Consider the following 23,367-nt stretch of genomic DNA (forward strand, 5'->3'; position numbering starts at 1 on the left):
ATAAGTAATAATGATAAAATAAAAATGTTTCACAAGACATGCAAGTGAGCTGCCTCTTCTAGTTCTAGTAGATTATAGGTAATGTAATTCAATTCTGTAACAAGAGCTGCATGATCCTGGAGTGATTCACAAAAATGAAGGCTATAAAAAATTATGGTTTGTCTGAGCAATGAGGATTTTATATAGAGTTACTTACATTTAATTATGTACACATCAGAGGGGTAGTGGATATAATAGAGAAGAAAATATGCCTAGAGAAATATAATATCAGTGTGTCACACTGGAGGAAATTCAGGTTTCTTTCAAATATTGCCTTATTGAACTAAAACCTTAAAACTTATTTAACTATTAAAATATGGATTACTAACTAAGGTTTTAAGCTATACTAACTGATATAACATAAACAAAATATAGTTTAATGAAGTTTTGAATGCAAGACACTAAAACTTTGTGTCATGCACACTACAGAATACTCATGGTGGCAGGGTGAACGTGTACTTTGAAATATACAAGTTGCAGTCCTTCTAAAAGAGATTTTACTAGCTAATTATGTTTCCTGTATGAGCAAAAAAAATTTGATCAATAAAATTTTAACTCTATAACATGGTCTGCAAACAATAATATCCTTAATTTCAATAAGTGCATATTCTTGGCTAACACAGAAAGATATTCATCACAGAGTTCATCATCATGAAGATCTGTATTACTAATATACATAATACTACTAATAATAAAAGGAAATAAACCTAACCTTGAACCTGATGACATCTTCCATTTTTGCCATTTTTCCATTACTAACACAAGACTGAAAAAAACTGGGAGCAACACTGACCCCAAGAGCTTCTGAGGACATGCCAGTTTGGGCCCTCTCAGCTGAAGTGGCAATGGTATGGAATGTTCCAACTAGAAGCACCAGTAAATGTTGAGCAACAGAAGGAAGAGAAATGATTAACCTGTCAATTAAATATTCATCTCAATTACAATAAAGTAAGATGTATACTGGAAACAAAACATGATTAAAATTACTAAATAATAATTATTTATAAGAAAAAAGAAATAGGCCAAAGATAATTATAGGTAAATTATGCAATAAGCTCATGAAACAGATTTTTACATTATAATATCACATTCTGAAAAGAAATAGCTCAGTCACAAACTTTTAGCACATTATAAATCTTACAAAGTGTTACTGGAATAAAGAATAGTTTTTATTGAACAATTATAGATGTAACAGATATATTTAAGGCATTTAATATGTAATTTGTCAAATTGTTTCTGGCTATTTACAGCATAAAAATATCCAATATGACTTGTACAAATTTCAGGTACAAAAGAGGTTTTGTAAAAAAAATACATCAAAACATGTTACCTCTAGTTTACAAAACAATTATTACTTAAATCTATTTACTATAACCATATCTCTAATGTAATTGAGGAATACAATTTATGTTCAATTCAATAGCCATGTAAGTTTAAACTGCATGAACACTGCTCTGAATAAGACACTACAATGAATTGTGTACGTCACTGCAATGCATGGTAAATACTGTATAAACATCAACAGGTATAAAACAAAGTGACAAGCAACAGCGTGACAGTGAGATGAAAAATAGTGATTTACAGCATACCCTGGTACCACATTTCTTCCACAAGGGTTTGTAAATATCTCGGATACGAAGCGAGTATTGACTTAACGTGACTTGTTATACTATATATTACCAACTTTCTGTATGAATGACGAAACAATAAAACAATACTATTCTGAAGATTGACTGATTAACGATTGGAATTACCGATACTTTTTTATCTACAGTAAATATATTTGGAAATAAAAAATAAAAAGACACTGGTTCTTCCATTTTCTTCATTGAGGTTACTAAGCTTATTTTGTCATTTAAAAATAACTGTCATTAGACAGTGTGATATTAATTGTGAATCTGGTAACGTCTTCCATTTTTTCCATTACTAATACATTACTGAAAAAAAAGTAAATTTTGTTTGTCCTAGCTTTCCGAGCACAAACAGGCTTATACCAATTCACCAAGTTTGATTGGTTTACACCTCCTAATGAATACTGTTAATCCAGTTTCTTTTCATTCTCTCCCCTACACAAAAAGGACAGATGTTTGTTAATCATCTGATAAGATTCTAGAACATCTGTTGAAATTACTTTGAAAAAATACACAAGTAAATGTACAAAATGAACATATACATATTTTAAAAAAATTTAAGTTTAGAAGTAACACAGCCAACAAGTAAAGCTTTCCTTATCCTAGAATATGTACACATTCATTACATAAAGACCATTCTTACACATTATAGTGAAATTCTAGTTAAAAAAGATGGAGTGCAGTAGTTAAAATGGGGGACACCCCTCATCACTGATACTTTACTTACACAGATTAATATAACAAGAGCATTTGGAAGATAATACAAAATTTGCAAACAGGTGCCATTAACAAAGATGGTTATGTAAGTTGTTGGATTCAAAACCTATTTATTATTACTAATAAGTAGTATATTACAAGCCAACTGTTTTAGCTTGTTAATTTGTTTTCCTCCCAAATACATGAAGTTCAATGAAAAATATATGTAGAGGCCTAATATGTTCTTTAGGCCACCAGTTCTACTGCAACAGCCTAGTTCTTACAGAATTTTAGGTTACTGGTAGTTAGTAAATGACTATACATCCAAACCAAACTACTTTGTCATATTATCTTTTAGCAACAGAATAATTGGCTCACAAATAACTTTTCAGTAAAAAACAATACAATAAATTAAGATCCTCCACAGAAATTGTGCAGACACATATACATTGAAAGCTATTCATTAAAAGAAATTATAATCTATACACAAAATTTGTAAAATTGACATGCTCATTACTTACTGGAACCAAGAAAGTTTTTTTTAGCCTAATTCTACATCTGCTTTAAATATTAGTTGAAGAAAGCTGAAACTATAAAAATAAATTTTAAAGTAAAAGTACCTTGCACTAAGGTCTTCATTATGTGGTTATTTTTGCACAATGTGAAAATGGACTGATGGATAGATTGTCAAGTTGTAACTGAGGCAAAAGCAGAAATAGAAGTTGTTAACCTAAATAGTATGACTTAAAAATAACCATGACCATCTGGACTGAACCAAAATAGAATTTAGGTCTGAGCATGTTCGACCTACTAAGAAAAGCAATGAAACATTTTGTTTCTTTTATGCTGACCACGATTACAACAAAAACATTTTGAGTAACAAGAAATTTCACAACTATTAAAAAAAAAAGTAATGCTCCAATGTTGAAAGAAAAATAATTTATTTGATAAAAGCAGCAACAACAATGAAAAAAAAAACAGCTCTTACATGTTAAAAGGTACATCTAACATGAAATGGCAGAAAAATACTGTAGGATAATAAAATTGACATATAAAGCATGCTTCTTTCATACGAATAATTTTTTTATATTTGGTATCAGAATACATTTTTCAACATATCGTTATTTTGAAATTAGCTTAAATAATATGGTTTTCTGTGAAATAAAATGATTTTTATTCATATGACAGGCTTGGACATACACAAATACTGGGGACATTTGAAAAAATCCTTACCAACTACTTACAGTACAAATGCCAAACAAATTTCATAAAAAAATGAAACAGACAGACCAGAAAGAAAAATAGGGGTAAAACTGTGTATGTCACTCGGGGCTTTGCAAAATAAACAATCTATTTCAAGTGGTACCTTCTATAATAGAAAGTTCTTACATATAGCTGACACCCCTCATAAAATAAAAGTTAAACCTGGGAAGAAAATAAAAAGAAACAATAAACAACACTTCTTCCTGACAGAATTCAATAAACAAAGGGTTAGTGATGTAATCAATGAAAATGTTAAGTTTAAAAATAAGACAAGTAACAAAACGTGGTAACTTAGATGTTATGGCATACACTGTAATATATATGCTAGTGGTAGCAGTGATATATGTTGATATCCAAATGCACAATGAGAACAAAGGGACAAATTGAAATACCCGTTAATAGAATTAACAAAATAGTATATTTATTTTGAAAGTATCCTGTGTTGAAAGTACTTAAATAGTCACTGATTAAAAGTTTTAGAAAATTGCAGAACAAAATTCAAACTTTTTTAAACAGTTTAAAAATTTAATAACAAGGTAATATTAGTTTTAAAATATTGTGCATAAATAATGATTTGAACCTATGGTTAAACAAAGCCATGTGATGCAAATTCTTAACTTCAGAATTACTATACACTTGTCTAACTGGAGTGTCAGGAGTAAAACATTAAAGAAGGTATGTGTGTGTGTGTGACCCATTAACTTTTAATATTTTGAAATGTTAAACAGGGTATTTGTGTGTGGCCTACTGATTTTCACCATATAGTTATAGATAGGAGAATCACACCTATTTGCTTAAAAAGAAAAAAAAAGTAGAAACTTGCAGAACATATTATAAATTTTAAAATAGGTCAAGCTTTTATCTAACAATACAACAATATTGCTGGTTAAGGATGCACACAATGAGTTAAAACCTACAAAGAAACATTTAATTTTACTGGCTGATGAACAAAGTGTTTTACCATGACCATCCTTCATTTTAAATAACATGCCAGCTTTAATCTCTATTTAATAAGAAATTCAGAATAATCTTTTTGGAAATGTGGCTCTTTACACAATGTTTTGTGACTTATAACTATTATTTTTTACAACATACAAAACAAAAGTTAAAGTGCAGCTCTGTTAACATTACGCTATAAAACATACATGTTGGTATTGTTAACAGCCTATTACAAGTGAAAAATGTACCAATACTTTGATTTTTCCATTGTGAAAACTACTATGAAAACAGATTTATTAGTAGTTTCTATCACATGTGCTTAAAATCATCAAATATCATATTCTGGACCAAAACTGGAACACAAGTTTTTTTTATATCTCTTGTTCTAACATCTTAATACTCTTACCTATGAATTTCATCACATTTTTCATCAGTGTTTTCGAGATCAATGATGCTGAAGAGCCTCTCTTCATTTTGTGGACCAAAAATACCACCTGGAAGTTTCCTGAGAAATTTCTGTAGAGAATGTAAAAACAATTCATTTCCACAGAAAAAATTAAATCTGTGAGACTTATTACTTTGTATTTGCAAAATTTTGTTCACACATTTGAAAAGGATTCAGATTTATGTAATTTCTCAGTACAGCAGTTATATGTTTTATATTAGCAGATAATAATGAGGGAATATAATTATACAAATATATTAGCTTACATTCTCATACTTAGTCTTAAAAGTGAGTTTTTAAGATCAATAATCAATCCCTTAAATGTGGGAAAATATATATGTGTTTTTGGTACATACTGTGAAAAACTTCACAGCCAAAAAGATGGTGATCACAAGCGAAAAAGTAATTTGTTGAAAATGGTAATAGTTTTCCTCAACAAACATGCAAATTAAACTAACTTAGAATAGAACTGTAATTACTACTCATTATTATATTGCAGTCAATGGATAGCACAGAAAAAGGAAATAAATATAATTTTCAAATCTATTTCAACAGGTAGCAAATATTTTATAGTAAAATACAGTGTTTTCACATATTTTATCAAAGACAAATGAGCAAACAGAAAAATTAACAAAAATATATCTCAGGGTGGATATATAATTTAAATGCAGTCCAAGCAAATCTATTGTCAAAATAGAACAACTGACCTCTAGGTAGACAGAAAATTATCTTCATAATGAAGAAAAGGTAAAGTCATAAGCAACAGTCATTTTGATAAGAGAATCAATACTAAATATTTGTGTCACATATGATCAAAAAACCTAACAGGCTCTCAGATTGTTATGATGTGATTTAAATCCATCACACCTCTCTGAGAGAGCTGTAGCACTATTCCAACCCATATCAACTTAACTTTCTGTATACCAATAAATAAGAGCAAGTCATAAGATTTTCAAGAGTTAGACTCAAAATTTAATTAAACAACTTTATTATCAATAAATCTATCATCAACGAAGTAGTTAATAAATCAAATGTTAATATTATATACACTTTAATTTCTTTATTTCAAAAGGATTTATTGAATAATCTTCACTTTTCCTGTTTTATGTAAAACTTTATCACACTGAATTACACAACTACAATAATATTTCCAATCCAAATGACAAACTTACAGATACTGCTAAGACATATTCTAACTTTAGAGTTTACAGTCATCTTATTTTACTTGGATTTAAAGCAGAAAATCCAACTCCTATTACATACAGGCTTTCAAAAATTGTTAGCAATTCTCTATGATCTTTTTGCAATTACATAATTTACAACTAGCAGAAAGAGGGAATTTTGATTTACTGATTTACTTGTAATGATAGCTCCTTTTCACAACAGATTTTGAATTACTTGGTGTACAGATTCAAAGTCACTGTCACCAAGTTCAGCTCAGCCAACTAGAGGAATTTTAATGCACTCATAGCTTAGTTATAAATAAATTTATGTTACAATAGTTATAGGACATTGTATACTTTGTATACATTATTATTTTGAGTTCTAAGCTAAATATTTTAAATAAAAACTCAGTAAAGTACTAACAACAGCTCTATCATACACAAAGGTTAATTTTTGACGATACCCAAATCTCTGAGTTGCATAAAACTACAATTTTCACTTGTAAGCACTAAATTTCTTGTTTTTTATGTACATGTTCTATTTATTGTTATCAAGTAACTAAGATGTAAAAATTTGAAACTTGTCAGGTTATATAATAAAATGTAAATGAAAATAATTCAAATAGTAATAAATTAATTTCTTCACAGAGTATGGTGTCTTACTAATTCAGTACCATAGCTTGAACTATGCATTCACTGGGTGATTTTCTAGTTTGTTATGTAACTACTGGATAAGATTCAAGAGAGAATAAGAAAATCGTTCCACCCAAAGGTGAAGGGAGGTTGCAGTAGATAGGTTTAGAAGAAGTTAAATTTCCAAAAAACTAGTGGAACAGTAGGCCTAAGAAATGTGATCTCTTAGTAAAAGTATCCTAAGTCTTATTAACAACATCAGAGGCCATAGTCAACATGAAGAGCTGTTTGACCACTGTGGACAAAATTAAGTGAAATGCTAATGAACAAATTATAATGTGAAAAAACAACCAGAGACATCACCAACATCCTGGGAGACTACAAACCCTAGAGGGAGGTCAAGAAATTGTTCCATGGCATTCTAATACAGTAATGTGAAAAGATAGAGAAAATCCATGTAGGTTTCCCAGGTAAACATGTATTCTGCAGCAAAAGGAGTCTCCAGGTTTAAGAAGTGGAGAAGCCAAGCTCCCAACAGACCAACACAAAGTACAACTTTATGAAAAGTTATCTCCAAGAAAAAGTCAGAATTCAGAGATGAATTGTAAAAGGTAATACTTAGAAGACTAAGGACAAAGGCAACCCCTTAGGCTTCACAGGATGAAAAAAAAATTACGAGACTTCCTTGTCCAAAAAGCATGAAACCAAAATTACTGATGATGTGCTGCATCAACTCAAAATTTCACATTAATTAGAAACTCCTCAAAAACTTCATAATGAAGAAAGGTGCAATACAGAGGTCCTCAAGAGAAGACTGAGATATGTAATATCAAAAAGTAAAGTATGCTAACAAAGTATGTCCCAGAAACAATGCTAAATGAATTGGAGACAATGAAATAAACTCAAGGGCAAGGTGGAAGACAATATGTACAAGCTTCCCCAGAAAAGTTTACAAAATCATAATGTAAAACCTCTAAAACAATGTGAAATAAAAAGTACCAGTAAAAACACTGAGCAAGTAAGAGAAAAAGATGGCAAGTAGGAGGAGAGATAAAGGGAAGGAAAAAGAAGAGATTCACAAACAGAAAGAAAAGATTCTAGTAAGTGAGGTTTATACAACCAGGATTTACAAAATAATGCCTCAAGAAAAAGAAAACAAAAGGCACATATACATAAATGGTGGGATTATCTTATGTTAAACAGGAAGAAGGAACTAAAAGCAAAAATAGGCATGGATGCAGTACATACAATACATCCAAAAATGAGACAGGTTCAGATAAAGGAACAGAAGCAGGATGTAAGATTTCCTAGATCCAAGATCAGAATAGAATTCCAAATCATGCACAACAGTGATAACATTACTGACTCTTCTGCATGAGTATCAAACAAATGGAAATGTGAATTTGTTAATAAGATAATCTATGAAACTTTCAAATTGGCCTACTATATTTGAAGTACATAGGTCTAGTTCATTGGATAATGACAGAATGAAAGGTGTAACATTTGTCCCAAAATTATTAATTTGATTAAAAGGAAGAAATAATGTTTAAGATAATTCAAATAAAAGCTCTAATTGAAATTCTTGAATTTGGTATCTTTTTCTTATAATCAAAAAATAAAGGAAAAAAATATTATATTATGAATGATAGTAAGTTTTAAAATTATGTTAATTATCAAGAAAAAACACCATCTAAAAAAAACAAAGTCAAGGCAAAGAATGAACCTTTATTGAATGCTAGTACTACTGGGGTATAAAACTACACAAGGTATGTGTCACTTTTCTATTGGTAGAGGGCTACAGTTAAATGATGATTACATCATAGGTTGGCACAGTCTACATAATGGGAGTTCCATTCAAGCCTTTTTGCAGGCAACAAAAGATCTTTGTAGATGCATTAGATGCAACAAAGTAAGTGCTGTTTCTGACCAAAATAATATACCCAAAGAAATTATAAGAAAAATATATCCCAGACATGTGGTTTCTTCCCAAATCTTCTGAATTTTCCACTAGCTTCTTCTGTTTATCCATGCTGGAGCTCTACCAAATCTCTTTCCCACAAAGCCATAAATTACTATTCAAACTATGTTACAAAGTACTTAAGGTGTTACTGCTACTTGTATGAAACTTAAAAAAAAAAAAAGTGCATTTTGAGACAGCAATGAACCAGTGGTTGGCACAGTTTCAAGAGATTTACCACAGACACTTAAATAACAGTTCTTTTGCAAACACTACGCAGTACAATTCAAAGCATTTCAGACAGAAGTAGGGCAGTGCTAGATACTTGTAAAGATGAACTTGTAAGAAGACTGGTACCAATCAGTGCAGAGAAAAATTATTCAGATAAATTATTTGTTTCTTAAATTCATCTAAACTTTCCATCTTCTTCTGAATAGGAATAAAAAGTGTGTCACGCAAATACAAAATACTGAATTATATTTCTTATGTGGTCGAAGAGAAGCAGATGAATAACAATCAAATGAACTTATTCTCTAACTGCTATAATGTCCTCAACAATGACTGGCAACAAGCCCACAGAAATCACATGTAAAGTAATAGCAAGCACAAGAACAGATAATAGAAGGGTGCACCAACCACCAGTAGTTTTAAGCATGTGAACGAAGTCTTACAAAAAATGCACTCAATAAAAGTTCCATGTTAATATCAAATGCTATACGTTTTGTGTGCAATCAGCATACAAGTATATTATAAGTAACAAGGCTTACAGAAAGTATTTCATCAAAGTATTTGTATGCAAATCAAAGAGATATTAAAAACTGTTCAAAAGATTATACTTTAAGAGCTAGTCACTTCTTATTTCCTATTCATGAAGTATAATGGTAATCACAATAGGGTGACTGAATAAGAAAAATATTTCCTTATAAATTAAAGAAATAGTTACCTATTCTCCCTAGTAAAAATTATGCTATTAAAAATTTATCATACATTATAAAACTATAGATGAAAAAAAACAATCCAGCTGTAAAGATGCTACACTTATATTTATGAGTTTCTAAACCTATTGAAATTCATATTTCAAGTTTATATCTTTATTTTCAAAGCCAGATTGCAAAATACTGTACTGAAAAGTACTGGTATACAAGAAAAAAAAGAAATTATTCCATTTAACATTGTTTCATTAATTTTGTTTTAGCACAGATAATTTCACAAATAATATTTATTAGAAATACTAAAGTAAGTTGAGTACTAGCTTGTTAGTTTGTGAATGCATCCAAAATTAAACAATTAAAATACAAAAACACTAAGTAAAGGAACACTTAACATGTAATGGACTGAAACTGTTTCACAGATTTTTTTTAAACATGAGTAAAATCTTACAAACTGAGAACTTTCAATTTGGTTTATATTCTGTGTCATTTCAACCTTTGTTGGAAAAGTAAGTTTTGCTGTAACCATGAGATGATCAAAGTTCTTATCCACTGATGAAAGAAAAGTATGAAACCTTACTTTTAATACAGAAGCTATTGTGTATACTGAAAAATTGTCAATATTGACAAGACGCCCATGCTGAAGAAAATGAACCAGTTTCTTCATGTTTCCTTGATGCCCAGGTGCTCGAAATACATCTTTCTTGTAAGGGCCCTCTTTGTTGAGTTTTAATATTAACACCTAGAACAGTCAAAACATGATTAACATACAAAAACAGTATTAAACACTCTACAGAACATTATCTGTACACTTTATTTTGCATTATTCTCAAGAAACGTATTGATAAACTAAAATACAAATATTTTTAAAAATTACATTAGCTTAGTGTTCCACTAAAACAGACACCACAGTTCTATAACTATTATGCCAACATGGTTAAACAAACATTATCAAAAATTATATGTCTTAAGGGTACAGAGAAGCTCTGTGCTTTGTATTTGTACTTCTTGTTGCTGACCTTCATGTACTTTATCTGATTTTTTACTACTTATATTAAGTTACAAAATTACTGCTTTATAATCGTATTGTTCTCAGTGTTACAGCTCGTAGGTATATAAAGGTACTAAATTATGTAAATTTGATCCAAACATTTTTAATATTAAACTGTCAGTATTTAAATAATTACAAACTTGTTAACTAGATCTCAATGCTATATTTTATTATTTATGCATGTATACATTACAAGAGTATGTCTTGCAGAAGTGACTTTGAAAGCTTTTGTTTGTAGCATAGTACATTAGAAACTGCCAAGTTACCATAATCTCATTTATGAGGTAACATAAAAACCTTTAAATCACACAAGATTACAAGTGTGAAAAAGTAAACCAATTTACATATTAAGCACAAAGAAAGCAACCAAGAATAGTTCTATGTACACAAAACCAATTCTGTACACGAATAATGAGCAGGAAATGCAAGCTCAGATGAAATTGTTTCCTTACAAAATTCTTTTTAACCTGTTTTTTTGAAAGAGAGAAAAGTCTTTTGTAAATTTACGAGTATAAATATTCATTTGAATTGCATGATAAGAACCAAGGAGAAAACACCAGCAAAATGTTTGTAAGTAAGTCATCCAGTGACCAACTTACATGACCTTTTTAATTTTAAATCTAAATCTCTTTCTTCTTTTTTCCTTTTTTTAATTTCCAAATTTATTGTATAATTAGCTTTTCCCAGTATGTCATTACTATGGCCAATTTGGAGAAATATAATACAAAAATTTATGGCAGGCCAAATAGGAAGCTGATGTCACTTTAGTGGAGATGAAGAAGCCCCTTTTCTCAAGCCTATACATACTTACGAACTACATTTGTATTTACCTCTTAACTAACACTTTCAGAAATATCCTCCATCAGTCCCATAACTCAGCAGTACACATACACATTTATGTACTCAAAAGGTCAAATATTTTAAACTGAAATGACATTTGAGTATACAGATAAAATGCCCCACTACAACCACAGCCAGTAATACGTCACAGTTGAATAGTATGTAGTCACCAAAAACTGATCACTTTTAGGAAGGATATTTAACAGCCCTTTATATCTATGGATTCTCTCATTTCAAGCCTTGTAACTACTGGCAATTTAATGTTTGTTAAAATATTATTAACCTGTTGTTAACTGTGCAATCTCCAGCACAGTAAACTCAAACCATTCTATTAGCAAAGTATTTAATTTGAGATATAGCTCATATACTACATAACCATGATAAAATACAATTACTATACTGAATATTTTGTGTTCTTTAAGAGCAAACAAACTTTTATTAATATAGTTAGTTACAAGGTACACTTGAAAAATATATATACATATCTAAGACAACAAAAAGTCAAACCATAAAAATGTTCAAAACATCTAAATGACCAACAATGTATAATAAAGCTGTTACAGTTCATATATATGTTTGTCCAAAATCTGCATAAATTACTACAAACCCCCTAGTACTTAGAAATGCATTTTCTTAGATGAAGTAACAGTCATAATTTCATTCACTTAAAGACTACCTGCCTTACCTTTAGCTAGATAAAAAAAAAACTTCAAGTAAATAATTCATATTATTAATTTTCTTTAATTTACCTAGTGTTGGTAATTACAAGAACAATCCTCTAGAATTTTCTGTGCACACAACTGCAATGTTGTGAAGTGTAATTATCATCACTTTAAGTTACAAATATTGGTTGTGGTAAGGATTATTAACACCAGATTATTTATTTACTTTTAACACAAATAATTTATTTCTTATTATTTCTTTGAAGAGCTGGTCATCAAGCAAGCTGCTCTACTCAATCTTGAAGCAACTACAGCATCAACGAGAAACTCTTAAGAACTAATGAAAGCAAAACAAAACAAAAAAACAATACTTATTATGCCAATCACAATACTACATTTGCCATACCCAGTACTGGCGACTATTTTTCGTCAATACCAGGGTTCATCAAGATGGCTTGCATACAACAAACATATCGTCAACTAATCAGCTTATGGAAGCCAAAAGCAATCCTAGCAATTGCATTAAAACGTGATGAATCTTGTTGTTATCTATAGCATATTAACAGAGTTAAAATTGGTGCAAAAATTCTTACTTTGTAATTAACAGAACACACTAGCTAATAAATTTGAAATAAAAACAAAAGGGAATCCTCAGTAGCCACGGCTGTACTTAGATCTCAAGTCAGTCAAGAGATGAAGTCATGAGCTAAAAGTTTGTACTTTGTTATGCATTACAATTTATTTCAGGTGAGCCTCCAATTTATTACATTACATATTACAATTTCAAGTAGCCTAAAACTGAGTTAAACTGTGGAGATATATCACATTTACGATGTTACACAACAAGACTGAAATACACAGTTTTCTTTCTTAATATAAATAAATTTTAATATGCAAACAATAATACAATTTATAATAATGGTTGTTAGAAATTATAATTTATATACAAAGTTTTACAAATTTAGAGACAATATTGATACTTCCGGGCTTCCGGTCAGTTACCTCTTTCTTTGTGAACCTGACAATGACCGAAGAAGCTCGAAACGTTGTTCGCTCTTCTATGTAAAATATTTTCTCAACCCAAACGAGCCGTTTTTGCATATAAATTTCTCAACAAGTGGGTTTCTCGACATCACTGATTAAAATAAGAAGGTTCCAGGCCTATACTGATGCCAACGGGGGTCACTTTCAACATTGTTTATAATTGTCATTCATATTTACCTCCTGTATTCTATATTGAAACATGTCTGTTAATAAATATATAAATGCACAGTGACTTTCCAAACACACTGTATAAACTTTCCTGGTCAATATCAATATTTCCAAATTAAGTTATAGTTTTCGAGAATTATACTGTACAACTGTAGCAAACCAACAATATATACTGACTTTTGGCACGTTGTTATTTATTATTATTAAGCCTCTCGATTCCATGAAGGAACATAAGGCCGCAATCGCTTGCGGATTCATTAACAGGCTGGTTTTTTAAGTGAGTAGATTGTTAGCCTACTGCACAACCCCTAACCAGAAGGATAAACCTGAGCCGTCCCTAATTTTGCAGTGTAAGACTAGAGAGAAGGCAGCTAGTCATCACCACCCACCGCCAACTCTTGGGCTACTCTTTTACCAACGAATAGTGGGATTGAACGTAACATTATAACGCCCCACACGGCTGAAAGGGCGAGCATGTTTAGCGCGACTGGGATGCGAACCCGCGACCCTCGGATTACGAGCCGCAGGCCTAACGCGCTCGGCCATGCCGGGCACTTGGCACGTTGAGCTGATTAATTTTTAAAGCTTGAGAACAGAGTTTTAAAATTTCAGCTAAGGCTACATCGTATATACATTGTTGATTCTCACACTGGAGAATCTTCTACAAATTCAGTGAAAAGGCGGGAATTTTGCAATACACATTTAACAGTATAATTTCTAAATATATATATTTAGTTGAAACAAACATCAGTATAAAAATAAATACATAATAAATAGTAAATCCGTCACAACTTGAAAGAAAAACAAAAATTCAAAACCATTTTATGATCCACTGTTGGATAGCTAAAAACAGTTTTAAAATCCTGTCAATATTATTTTAAACAATTTATGGAGAAAACCTTAATATTAAAATGGGTCGTAGCATTATTACACGTACAAACAATCGTAGCAAAAGTAGCAAAACGATGGATAAGAACGAAATGTGGTAGAACTTTCTGAAGAACAAAACAATACATAAAATTCGAACAGATCTAGAAAGCAGTTTTCAATTCATATACAATATAACACGAACACATTTAGAACCTAACGATTTTGTAACACAAGTGTACGATTTTTGGTTTGGTTTGTTTCGAATTTTGCGCAAAGCTACATGAGGGCTATCTGCGCTAGCCGTCCGTAATTTATCAGTGTAAGACTGGAGGGAAGACAACTGTTGGGCTACTTTTATTACCAACGAATGGGATTGATCCTAACGTTATAACGCCCTCGCGGTTGTAGGACGAGCAGATTTGGTGTGACGGGGATTCGCGAACCCGCGACCCTCAGATTAGGAGTCGAATGCCTTAACCACCTAACCATGCCAGGCCGTACGATTTTTGACTGGTCAATATATAAACAAGAAGTAACGCTTTGGAAACTAAGACTTCATCATATATCTAAAATTTTATTAAAGTGTGGCAAGAATAATTTTTAACTTAAATTAACATAATTACATTCACATCAAAACATTAGTATTAAGTCTATTATTCAAATTATTACTATTATTAATACTGTTTTATTGAGAACAACAAAGATAACTTGAAGATCAACTTAACAATTTTCTTGGTCACGAATTACACGAAACTTGCACAAACACAGAATCCAAAATAAATATTACAACGCTAAAAGATGATACAAGCTCGTGGTATATTAAAAATATCACACTGTTACTTTGTATTTAATCCCACAATGTTGACTTCTAGTCAGAACAGAATGTTTAAAATCTTGATATACAAAAATACGTATGAATATTTCACTAAACGAAAAACAAAAATCAGTTCTAAGCAGATCCTGATACAAAGAAATAAATATCCACGGAAAGAAACAATACAAAATATACATACATATCGAACGTGTTATGTACGTTACTTTGTTACGTTTCTTTCTCAAATTCATGTCCCCAAGTTTCTAAAATATTGAACTCTTATTGCTCCAACATAAATTTTACTCTTCTGAGAAAAAAACCATATTGTCTTAAACTTCCTGATAAACCGTGACGATAATGGTTCTTTTACGCCTCCTAACCACAAGAAAACCTTTAATGGCTTCTATACACCCGCTTCTACAGTTTTTCTATATCTACAAACGTAACCTGATCGCTTGTTTACTCATTATAACTTTAATATCTGTTCTAATTTCTCCATCCTCAATAAAATTAAAAACGTCAACATCTTTCTCTTTAGAAAAATGAGTATACACCGCGTTCTATTGAAATTATCACTCGTGATTTTTGAATGGGAAACCCAATACCTAGTAAAACTAAACAGATTACTGTACCTAAATACCACGTATATTTATGTCTTCTTTAGTTAAATATGCAGAGCTTTATTCTTAAACCTAACTCAACAAACTATTAGATAAATATTAAACCCAAGTTCACTTGAGAACTGTCTGTAAACTCACATCAGATAAAATGCTTTCCATGTGAAAGACAGCATTCCGGTCCATCTTTGTCCCTCTACAAGTAACAGTAATTGTGGTGGGAAAAGTTTAAGTTAACCTACAATTTAAATTATTTCATGGAATTTAAAAGGATTAATTATATCGCATTGTTAGTTTCATTCATAGCCAAAGCTTTGAACTACTTATACCGTCCACTGTGAAAAGTAATTGTCGAATATTTCAGTCATGCTAAGAGCCGCTCAGCAATAATAAACGGTAAATCTTGTTTTATTCGTTAAGGTAAACCACATTTTGAGATGTGAATGGTAGTGTGGTTAATTACTAACAACTTAGTTATCGTGGTTTTTTAATATATGGACTATAATTCTTTACAGCAAGTGTCTGTGACTTGTTGGCGACAAATTCGAACAGTAAAGGGACAGCACACAATCCACTTGTTTTAAAATATTTTCAAAACAAGTCAAATCCATGTACACAGTTTTTCAATATACGATATTACAATTATATCTTAAACTCTATATAATTCTATTTTCTTCTCAAAGTATATACAAGCTAGTACGATTACTTTAGATCTCAATTGAAAAGACGAATAATTGTTCTTCTTCCTTGGTAACAGTAAAATCTGTGGTATATTCACCTGGATTACCTATGGGTTGCCACAATTATATCCCAAACTTTAAATACTTGGCTCCTTTTCGTCAAAGGGTTCAATTAATTTAAAACACCCTTTAAGAAGATAAATTCTTCTTCTTATCTCTGTTAAAGTGGAAAGCTCACTTTAAATAATAACCTTAGAGATAAACTATCAACATAATCTAACTTCACTTTCACTTACTTAACGTTTTCTGATTTGACAACTCTGTATCAGCTCTTTATAACATGCAAAATAAAAATTCAGAAATATCTAACCCTATATTAGCAACAATATTCACATAAGGAGAAAATTTAAAGTTCCAGAAAGATGACATCAACAATATTATGCAACATACAACTCAAAGTTGTGAGGTAAAACTTGTCATAACTACTGCTTTTAAAATAATTACTTTTAAATACTTATGAAAATTAAATAACTGTTAAACATTAAACTATCAAATAAACTAAATAATAACTATTAAGCTAAACAGTCTTGTATATCCAACGTTAGTGTAGAATATTCTTCTTGCTAATAAAATTTGGTATGGACATTATTCCTGCCTGTCCTCTCCTTATTTTAAAAGTAAATTTTGAGCTTTGTTTGCTTATGCAGCTTATCAAACGAAACGCGAGAAGCGGCCGCCGTAAACGGGAGACGGACGAACACTCGAACAGACACCACTTTTCGCAATAAATATAAGGTACGCGAGTGGTAGCTTGAAAGCTACATACATATTGCGAAAAGTGTTATCTGTCCGCGAGTTCGCCTGTCTCTCGTTTACAGTAGCAACTTCCCCTGCTGCGTTTGAAAAGCTGCGCACGAAATCCCCTAGCTTGAACTTCTGTTAAGTTTTTTTCTCAGTAGCTATACAAATACTTTTACCAATTAAATTAATTGGCACAAGTCTATATTATATCCAAGTCTAATCACTGTTTTTTATAATTAATTTATGATGGTTAACATTGCCCTTATAGATGTTTATGGTAATAGATTAATCAACATTCAGGTGATTATTTATAATTGATTGTCGTTTTGGTTTACTGTAGGTATCTGCAGAAGATGAAAAGTGTATACTCCAAAACTTCTACGGTTACATTATTAATCAGTGAATCCTGTAATGAGTTAGTTGGTAACTAATATTGTTTTATAAATATTACGTGAATGTAAATTGCACTCAGAATCATACTTAAACTCACAATAACCAGTTTTTATTATTAACAGGTTGTTAGCTATTTTGGAAACATTATGCAGCATCTGTGTAATATAATTTCCAAAGGTATCATATAGATTCTATCAGTAATCCTACACTCATAACTATACGTTAATAATAACTACACGTTATTGCAAGTACCTTACATTACAATTAATTAATTAAAATCATGCTTTGCCAGCCTAGAATAGGGGTTCACATCATAACAGTAGGAAATATATGTTCTATTTTTGTCTACAAATTTCATTTACAAGTCTTTTTTTTTCTTAAACAATGATAGTGATATTAAATTCGGTGACGCATACCTACTTATTTTAATTTATATTATTTTTCCTCGCTATTAAAAACCACATGTAGGTGGATACAACTACCTTTTTCGCGTATATTTCCTGCGTAATATTTGTAACCTTTACACTTACTTTTTTAATTTAATATATTTGGTTTTCGTGATCAGTATTAAGTAAAAACTTATGTTACGAAACCACTTCATTTTATCAATGCTTTTAAAAGTATCTTAAATCAACCTCTCGTTCCATTATTAACAACACATAATATGAAAATCCAGAAGGTATGTCCATTGGGTTTGGTTTGGTTTGAATTTCGCGCAAAACCATATGAGAGCTTTCTGCGCTTGCCGTCCCTATAATTTATCAGTGTAAGGCTAGAGGGAAGGCAGCTAGACATCACCACCCACTGTCAACTCTTGGGCTACTCTTTTGCCAACGAATAATGAGATTGACCGTCACATTATAACGCCCCCACGGCTGAAAGGGCAAGCATATTTGATGTGACGGGGATTCGAACCTGCGACCCTCGGATTACCAGTCGAGTGCCTTAACCACCAGGCTATGTCGGGCCTGCCCATTGGGGGAATCGAAAATTGGTCGCATTGTGGCGCTGCTACATAGAAGTGAACTCCTTAACTGCGTGAACAACAACTCTAATGGTTTAAACCAGAATTATTAGATGATAAACAAGTATAATTATTGGCTTCTTTAATATCATATACAAATCAAAATTAATAACACTATTATTTATCTATTTCGTTTTTAACATTTATTTCAAACACAACTGTCATTCTAATTAGTATGTCAGACTAATCAAACCACTAGTGTAATTACTTTGATACTTGGAAAACTAACACTACCAGTTAAATCAATAAACTTTTCACGTGCATCCATTTATTATATTTGTGAAAAAGACAAAAACAAAACTTTTCACAGTAGACCTTAATATAAATTACGTTATAAAATAAATCATACTGAACTTTTCCGTGCTTTTCGATTATACACAAATCAAGGGTTAACAAGTGATTTGTTTTACTTCATTAATTTTCCAGCCAACTCGTTATCCTTCCCTATAACTGTGGAAAACAAGAGTATGCTGAGAGCAAAACGCTGTGGCTATTTTTAGCACAACGTGTATTTGCTTCCTGGGCCCGCTTAAAAGGCAGAGCTTGTCCGCACATTAGTGCAACGCTTGAATGACGTAACCGGAAAAACAGTTAGCTGAAGATCGATGACCGATGGTGAAGGAGGTACGAAAAAAAAAAAAAAAGCGTTTTCTGAAAAATGAAATATTACTCGTGAAAGTTATATAAATGTTCTCGCATGTGCGTGTGCGTTTTGTACATTTACGTTCAATTTTGGTAACAAGAATGTACTCTTAACATAAAACTGCTTTACCAACTGGTATGGTTGATAATAAATAACAAGTTCAAATCAATGTTTAATAGCTTAATAATTTACTTTAATCCTGCCCAAAAAAATTTCAAGTGCCGCAGCCCTTGAGGATTCCCTCTTTTTCCCTTTTATCCTCTCTAAACTTTTTTTCCCAAGTAACTAAGTGCTGTCTACCATGACATAACATACGAATCTACTACAGCAACTACTGTTTATGTTTCATGGATTTCGAGCAAAGCTACTCGAGGGCTATCTGTATTAGACACCCGTAGTTGAGAAGTGGCAAGACTAGACGGAAGGCAACTAATTAACATCAACAACTGCCAACTCTTAGGTTCCTATTTATCCACTTAAAGTACGAAAGGTCGAGGCATTATAACTCCCGCACAGTTGAAAGAGCGAGCAAGTTCGGTGACGGGATTCGAACTCGCGAGCCGTAGATTATGAGCCGAATGTCCTCGTTACCAGGCCTACAGCTCGTGAAAGCTCATACTGGTTATGCTGTTTGGTATTGCATTGGTTGTTTCGGAGATATATTCAAAGCTATATGAGTTCTAACTGCGCTAGCTGTCCCTAGTTTTTGAAGCGACGAACCATAGGATTTAGCAGCCACTTTTCTAAAGTACTCGCAGTATCAAAGTACTTTTGTATGACAAGCTAAACATCCACGATGCAAATAAAAATTACAATTCCCAAAAGTACATGTAGTTAAAAACCTAAAAGTCTGTCACAGTTAATGAGTTGCAAAACGGATATAATTAAAACCAAAACGTATGATACTCCAGCGCGAAAACACAGAGCTTCATTAAGTGCAGCAATTTTTATAATCGACCTGATTAGCCTGAATAGAACTGATGCTGCAGTTCTCCGATAATTGCATAAAAACCTGTATGTCAGACAAACTGGAAGTTGAACACCATACGACTTTTCTTCGTAATAAAATAAACACACATTATATTTAACACTGTATATACAACGAAATTAAGTTGTCTAGACCACGGAAAATTCAGTGTGGTACTGTTGGATTTCATAAATATTTATGGTATCAGGCCCGAAATCTGTTTAAATTTGACTCCTAATTATAGTGTTGAACAAGAAAAATACCTACTTGTTTGTACCGTAAACACAACATCATGGTAAAAGAGATGTAACTTTCCTTCCAATCTAAATTTTACTGAAATTTTCTCTTTGTTTTCCTACTTACTTTGGTCTATAACTACTAACATGTATTTGGAAAGTAACTGAATACAATTTTATGATCGGTGATCACACACTAGTACGTTCAATCCAATTCGTCAAATAACAGTCAACACCAGAGACCTCAATGGGTCTTAGTCTCTCTGCACACGCGTACATCGCGAAAGCGTTTTCCAAAATGGAAGCCGCTAAAACATAAACCGAAAACAAAGATGCTGAACAGATTCTAATTCTAAATAAACAATAAGCCTATAAAATTTATGTTGGATTAATTAAACGATACAGTATATGTCGAAGGGAAATGTTACTGTTTTTACTACGGCACTGTTTTTTAATCATCATGCTCGAATAATAATGGTGGCATTTTAAATTCACATTTTAAGGTATTTTTATAGGTTGGGTGGCCTCAACAATGTTAATCCACATCAAGACAGCCTACGACTAAAAAGAGCTTGGAAACTACTGCATTTAAGGTATCACCCTTGTTTCTGACTGCCGTATTTATTCTTTGTTCTCTGTGCTTCATTAATGCACAAAGCTAAGCCTAAGATTAAAAGAGTTTGGAAACCACTGCATCAAGGTTTCTGACTGTCTCATTTATTCTTTGCTCTCCGAAATTAATAAACCCGAGAGAAAGTTATCAACCTCGTACTTTTAAAAGTTGTGTTTATATTTAGTTCGTTGATCCTAAACTACCAAATACTCACAGCAGTAATTTTTAGCACAGACAAGAGCATACCACTCTCTCGCGGTCATTCTGTGTCTTCGGAACTACCAAGATCTTCAACAGAACAAGCACTACATCAGAATGTGTTGAATGCCTGACTACTGCACTTTTTAAAAGTCCATCCGCTATTGAGTGATGTGTTTGTGGGTCGCTTTCCACGAAAACACATTTTTTTCCCAAAGTAAGTACAATACTAAAACAATCAAAACTCAAAGTTCTGATGGTAAAAAACATACAAACAGTATAACAAAAATCCCTGAATCTGAACTGGGGTTCCTACAGTTGATTGGGGCTCAAAAGAATCGCTTTGTCTGATTATGTCTAGTGTCGCAAATGATTATATCCATCCCTATCCATTCCAACTAATATCATTTACGATGTAGCTCACACTAATATTTGACTAGTTTTACGTAAGTTTGATAAAATTCCACAGAAATTCAGCGTAAACTTCGATGTATACTTTATACATATAGCCGTCCTAATTTTGAACTGATAATATGAAGATAGCAAAAACATAGCTCTTGGTTAACTGAACAATAGGCTTTCATCTGTCTGTCACTTGCACAGTGCATTCATAGTTACAAGATCAAGAGCCCGTTGTTTCAGTTATAACTGGAAGCAAATCATGAATCCTTGAAATTAAGGTCACGCTGGACAACGACCGGATTCACGACATTTCATATTCCCAAGATGCTGAGTTTAAAGTATTTTTTGGGCTATTTATCACACTGAATAAAATTTAGGGTATTCATTACCAAGATATGATCTGGTGAATACATCTTACGTTAAACGAGAGTATTCTGATAACAGTAAACACCAAAAATAATTTGTTTCATCACTATATGCACAGGCGTTGTCACTGAATTTGCGTTTAACTGTCGAATCATTGAAGGCTGTCATTAGTTAATCATACAGGACGACAGTAGCTTTTTACCTCAGAAAATGTTCCACACTAACGATAAAAAAAAAAGTGAAATCATATTAAAATAATTAGAAGATGGAAAAACTAGTTGATTTTCCCTCGTCTCTTCCAACATGCAAAAAAAGTAGCTTGTAGGTGCGCCTAGTTAACGAATAATGCCACTGCGTCAACATACATTGGGTTAAATTTGCAAAGTACTTTCTTTAATAAGCTGTATGCAATAATATATGATAGAGTGAGAAATATCCCTTACTGTTACAGAGCTTATTTGTTAAAACAATTTACTGGATTGGTCTATGACTCTGAGAACACGTGAGGGCCAGCTGACTTTGGGCATGTAAGTACAGAAAAAAACGTAACAAATTAACAAAACGTAGAAATGCTTTTACCCTCTTCTAAACCAGTGCAACCAACGAATTCATCTTAAACTGAAATATAAAAATTATCACTGCAAAGAAACAGTATGGAAACTCTAGAAAGGGTAGATAAAACTGTAACTTTTGATAACAGGAGTACTTGAAAAAAAGCAAAAAAAGCCTAATTATAAAAAATAAAGTTAGGGGGCTCAAGGTATACTCCACTTGACACCGACAGTCACACATGATTTAAGTTCAGTAGAGATTATTTAAGTGACCTAGCTACAAGTATAATTTGAAGCGGGTGCTATTTACAGATGAGTCCGAATACAGTTTGTCGGAAACAATAAATAAGATGTTCGATGTGAGACAAGAGAATATTACAGTCAGCTATAACACCTACACTAAAGTATGCTGATAAACCTACACAAATGTGGGCTGCATCTTTGCAAAACTGATGACATTCTCACTGCTGATGGGTACAACACATTCTTGTCCATTATGTCATTCACTCCCTCATGAACAAGACACGTGGACAAGAATTCGGTGATATCATGCATTCAAAAAAAGTGGTAAAACGATACCTGGAAAGGACATGGGGCCAGTGGAACATTCGTCACCATGGCTTAGCAGGCGCAAAGTCCTTGTATAACTTGTGTTGGTTTATATGGAAATTTAAAAAGTCAAATAGCGACAATTCAGCTGAACTGTGGGAGTAATAGCGGTCATTTGAAACA

General features: G+C 32.0%; 1 protein-coding gene across 6 annotated transcripts in view; it reads right to left on the bottom strand.

Moving 5' to 3' along the window:
- Positions 1 to 23,367, bottom strand: part of LOC143235176 (uncharacterized) — a 118,316-nt gene that overhangs the window by 51,424 nt on the left and 43,525 nt on the right. For all 6 annotated transcript variants that reach the window (XM_076473074.1, XM_076473071.1, XM_076473072.1 and 3 more), the window contains 3 exons: positions 10,276 to 10,437; positions 4,975 to 5,084; positions 752 to 953 (listed from right to left, as the gene is read on the bottom strand). In XM_076473074.1, the coding sequence (XP_076329189.1) occupies positions 752 to 953; positions 4,975 to 5,084; positions 10,276 to 10,437 (474 nt within the window). The remainder of the gene's footprint in view (positions 1 to 751; positions 954 to 4,974; positions 5,085 to 10,275; positions 10,438 to 23,367) is intronic.

This window comes from Tachypleus tridentatus, chromosome 12, assembly GCF_004210375.1.
Source record: "Tachypleus tridentatus isolate NWPU-2018 chromosome 12, ASM421037v1, whole genome shotgun sequence".
NCBI classification, from domain to species: domain Eukaryota; kingdom Metazoa; phylum Arthropoda; class Merostomata; order Xiphosura; family Limulidae; genus Tachypleus; species Tachypleus tridentatus.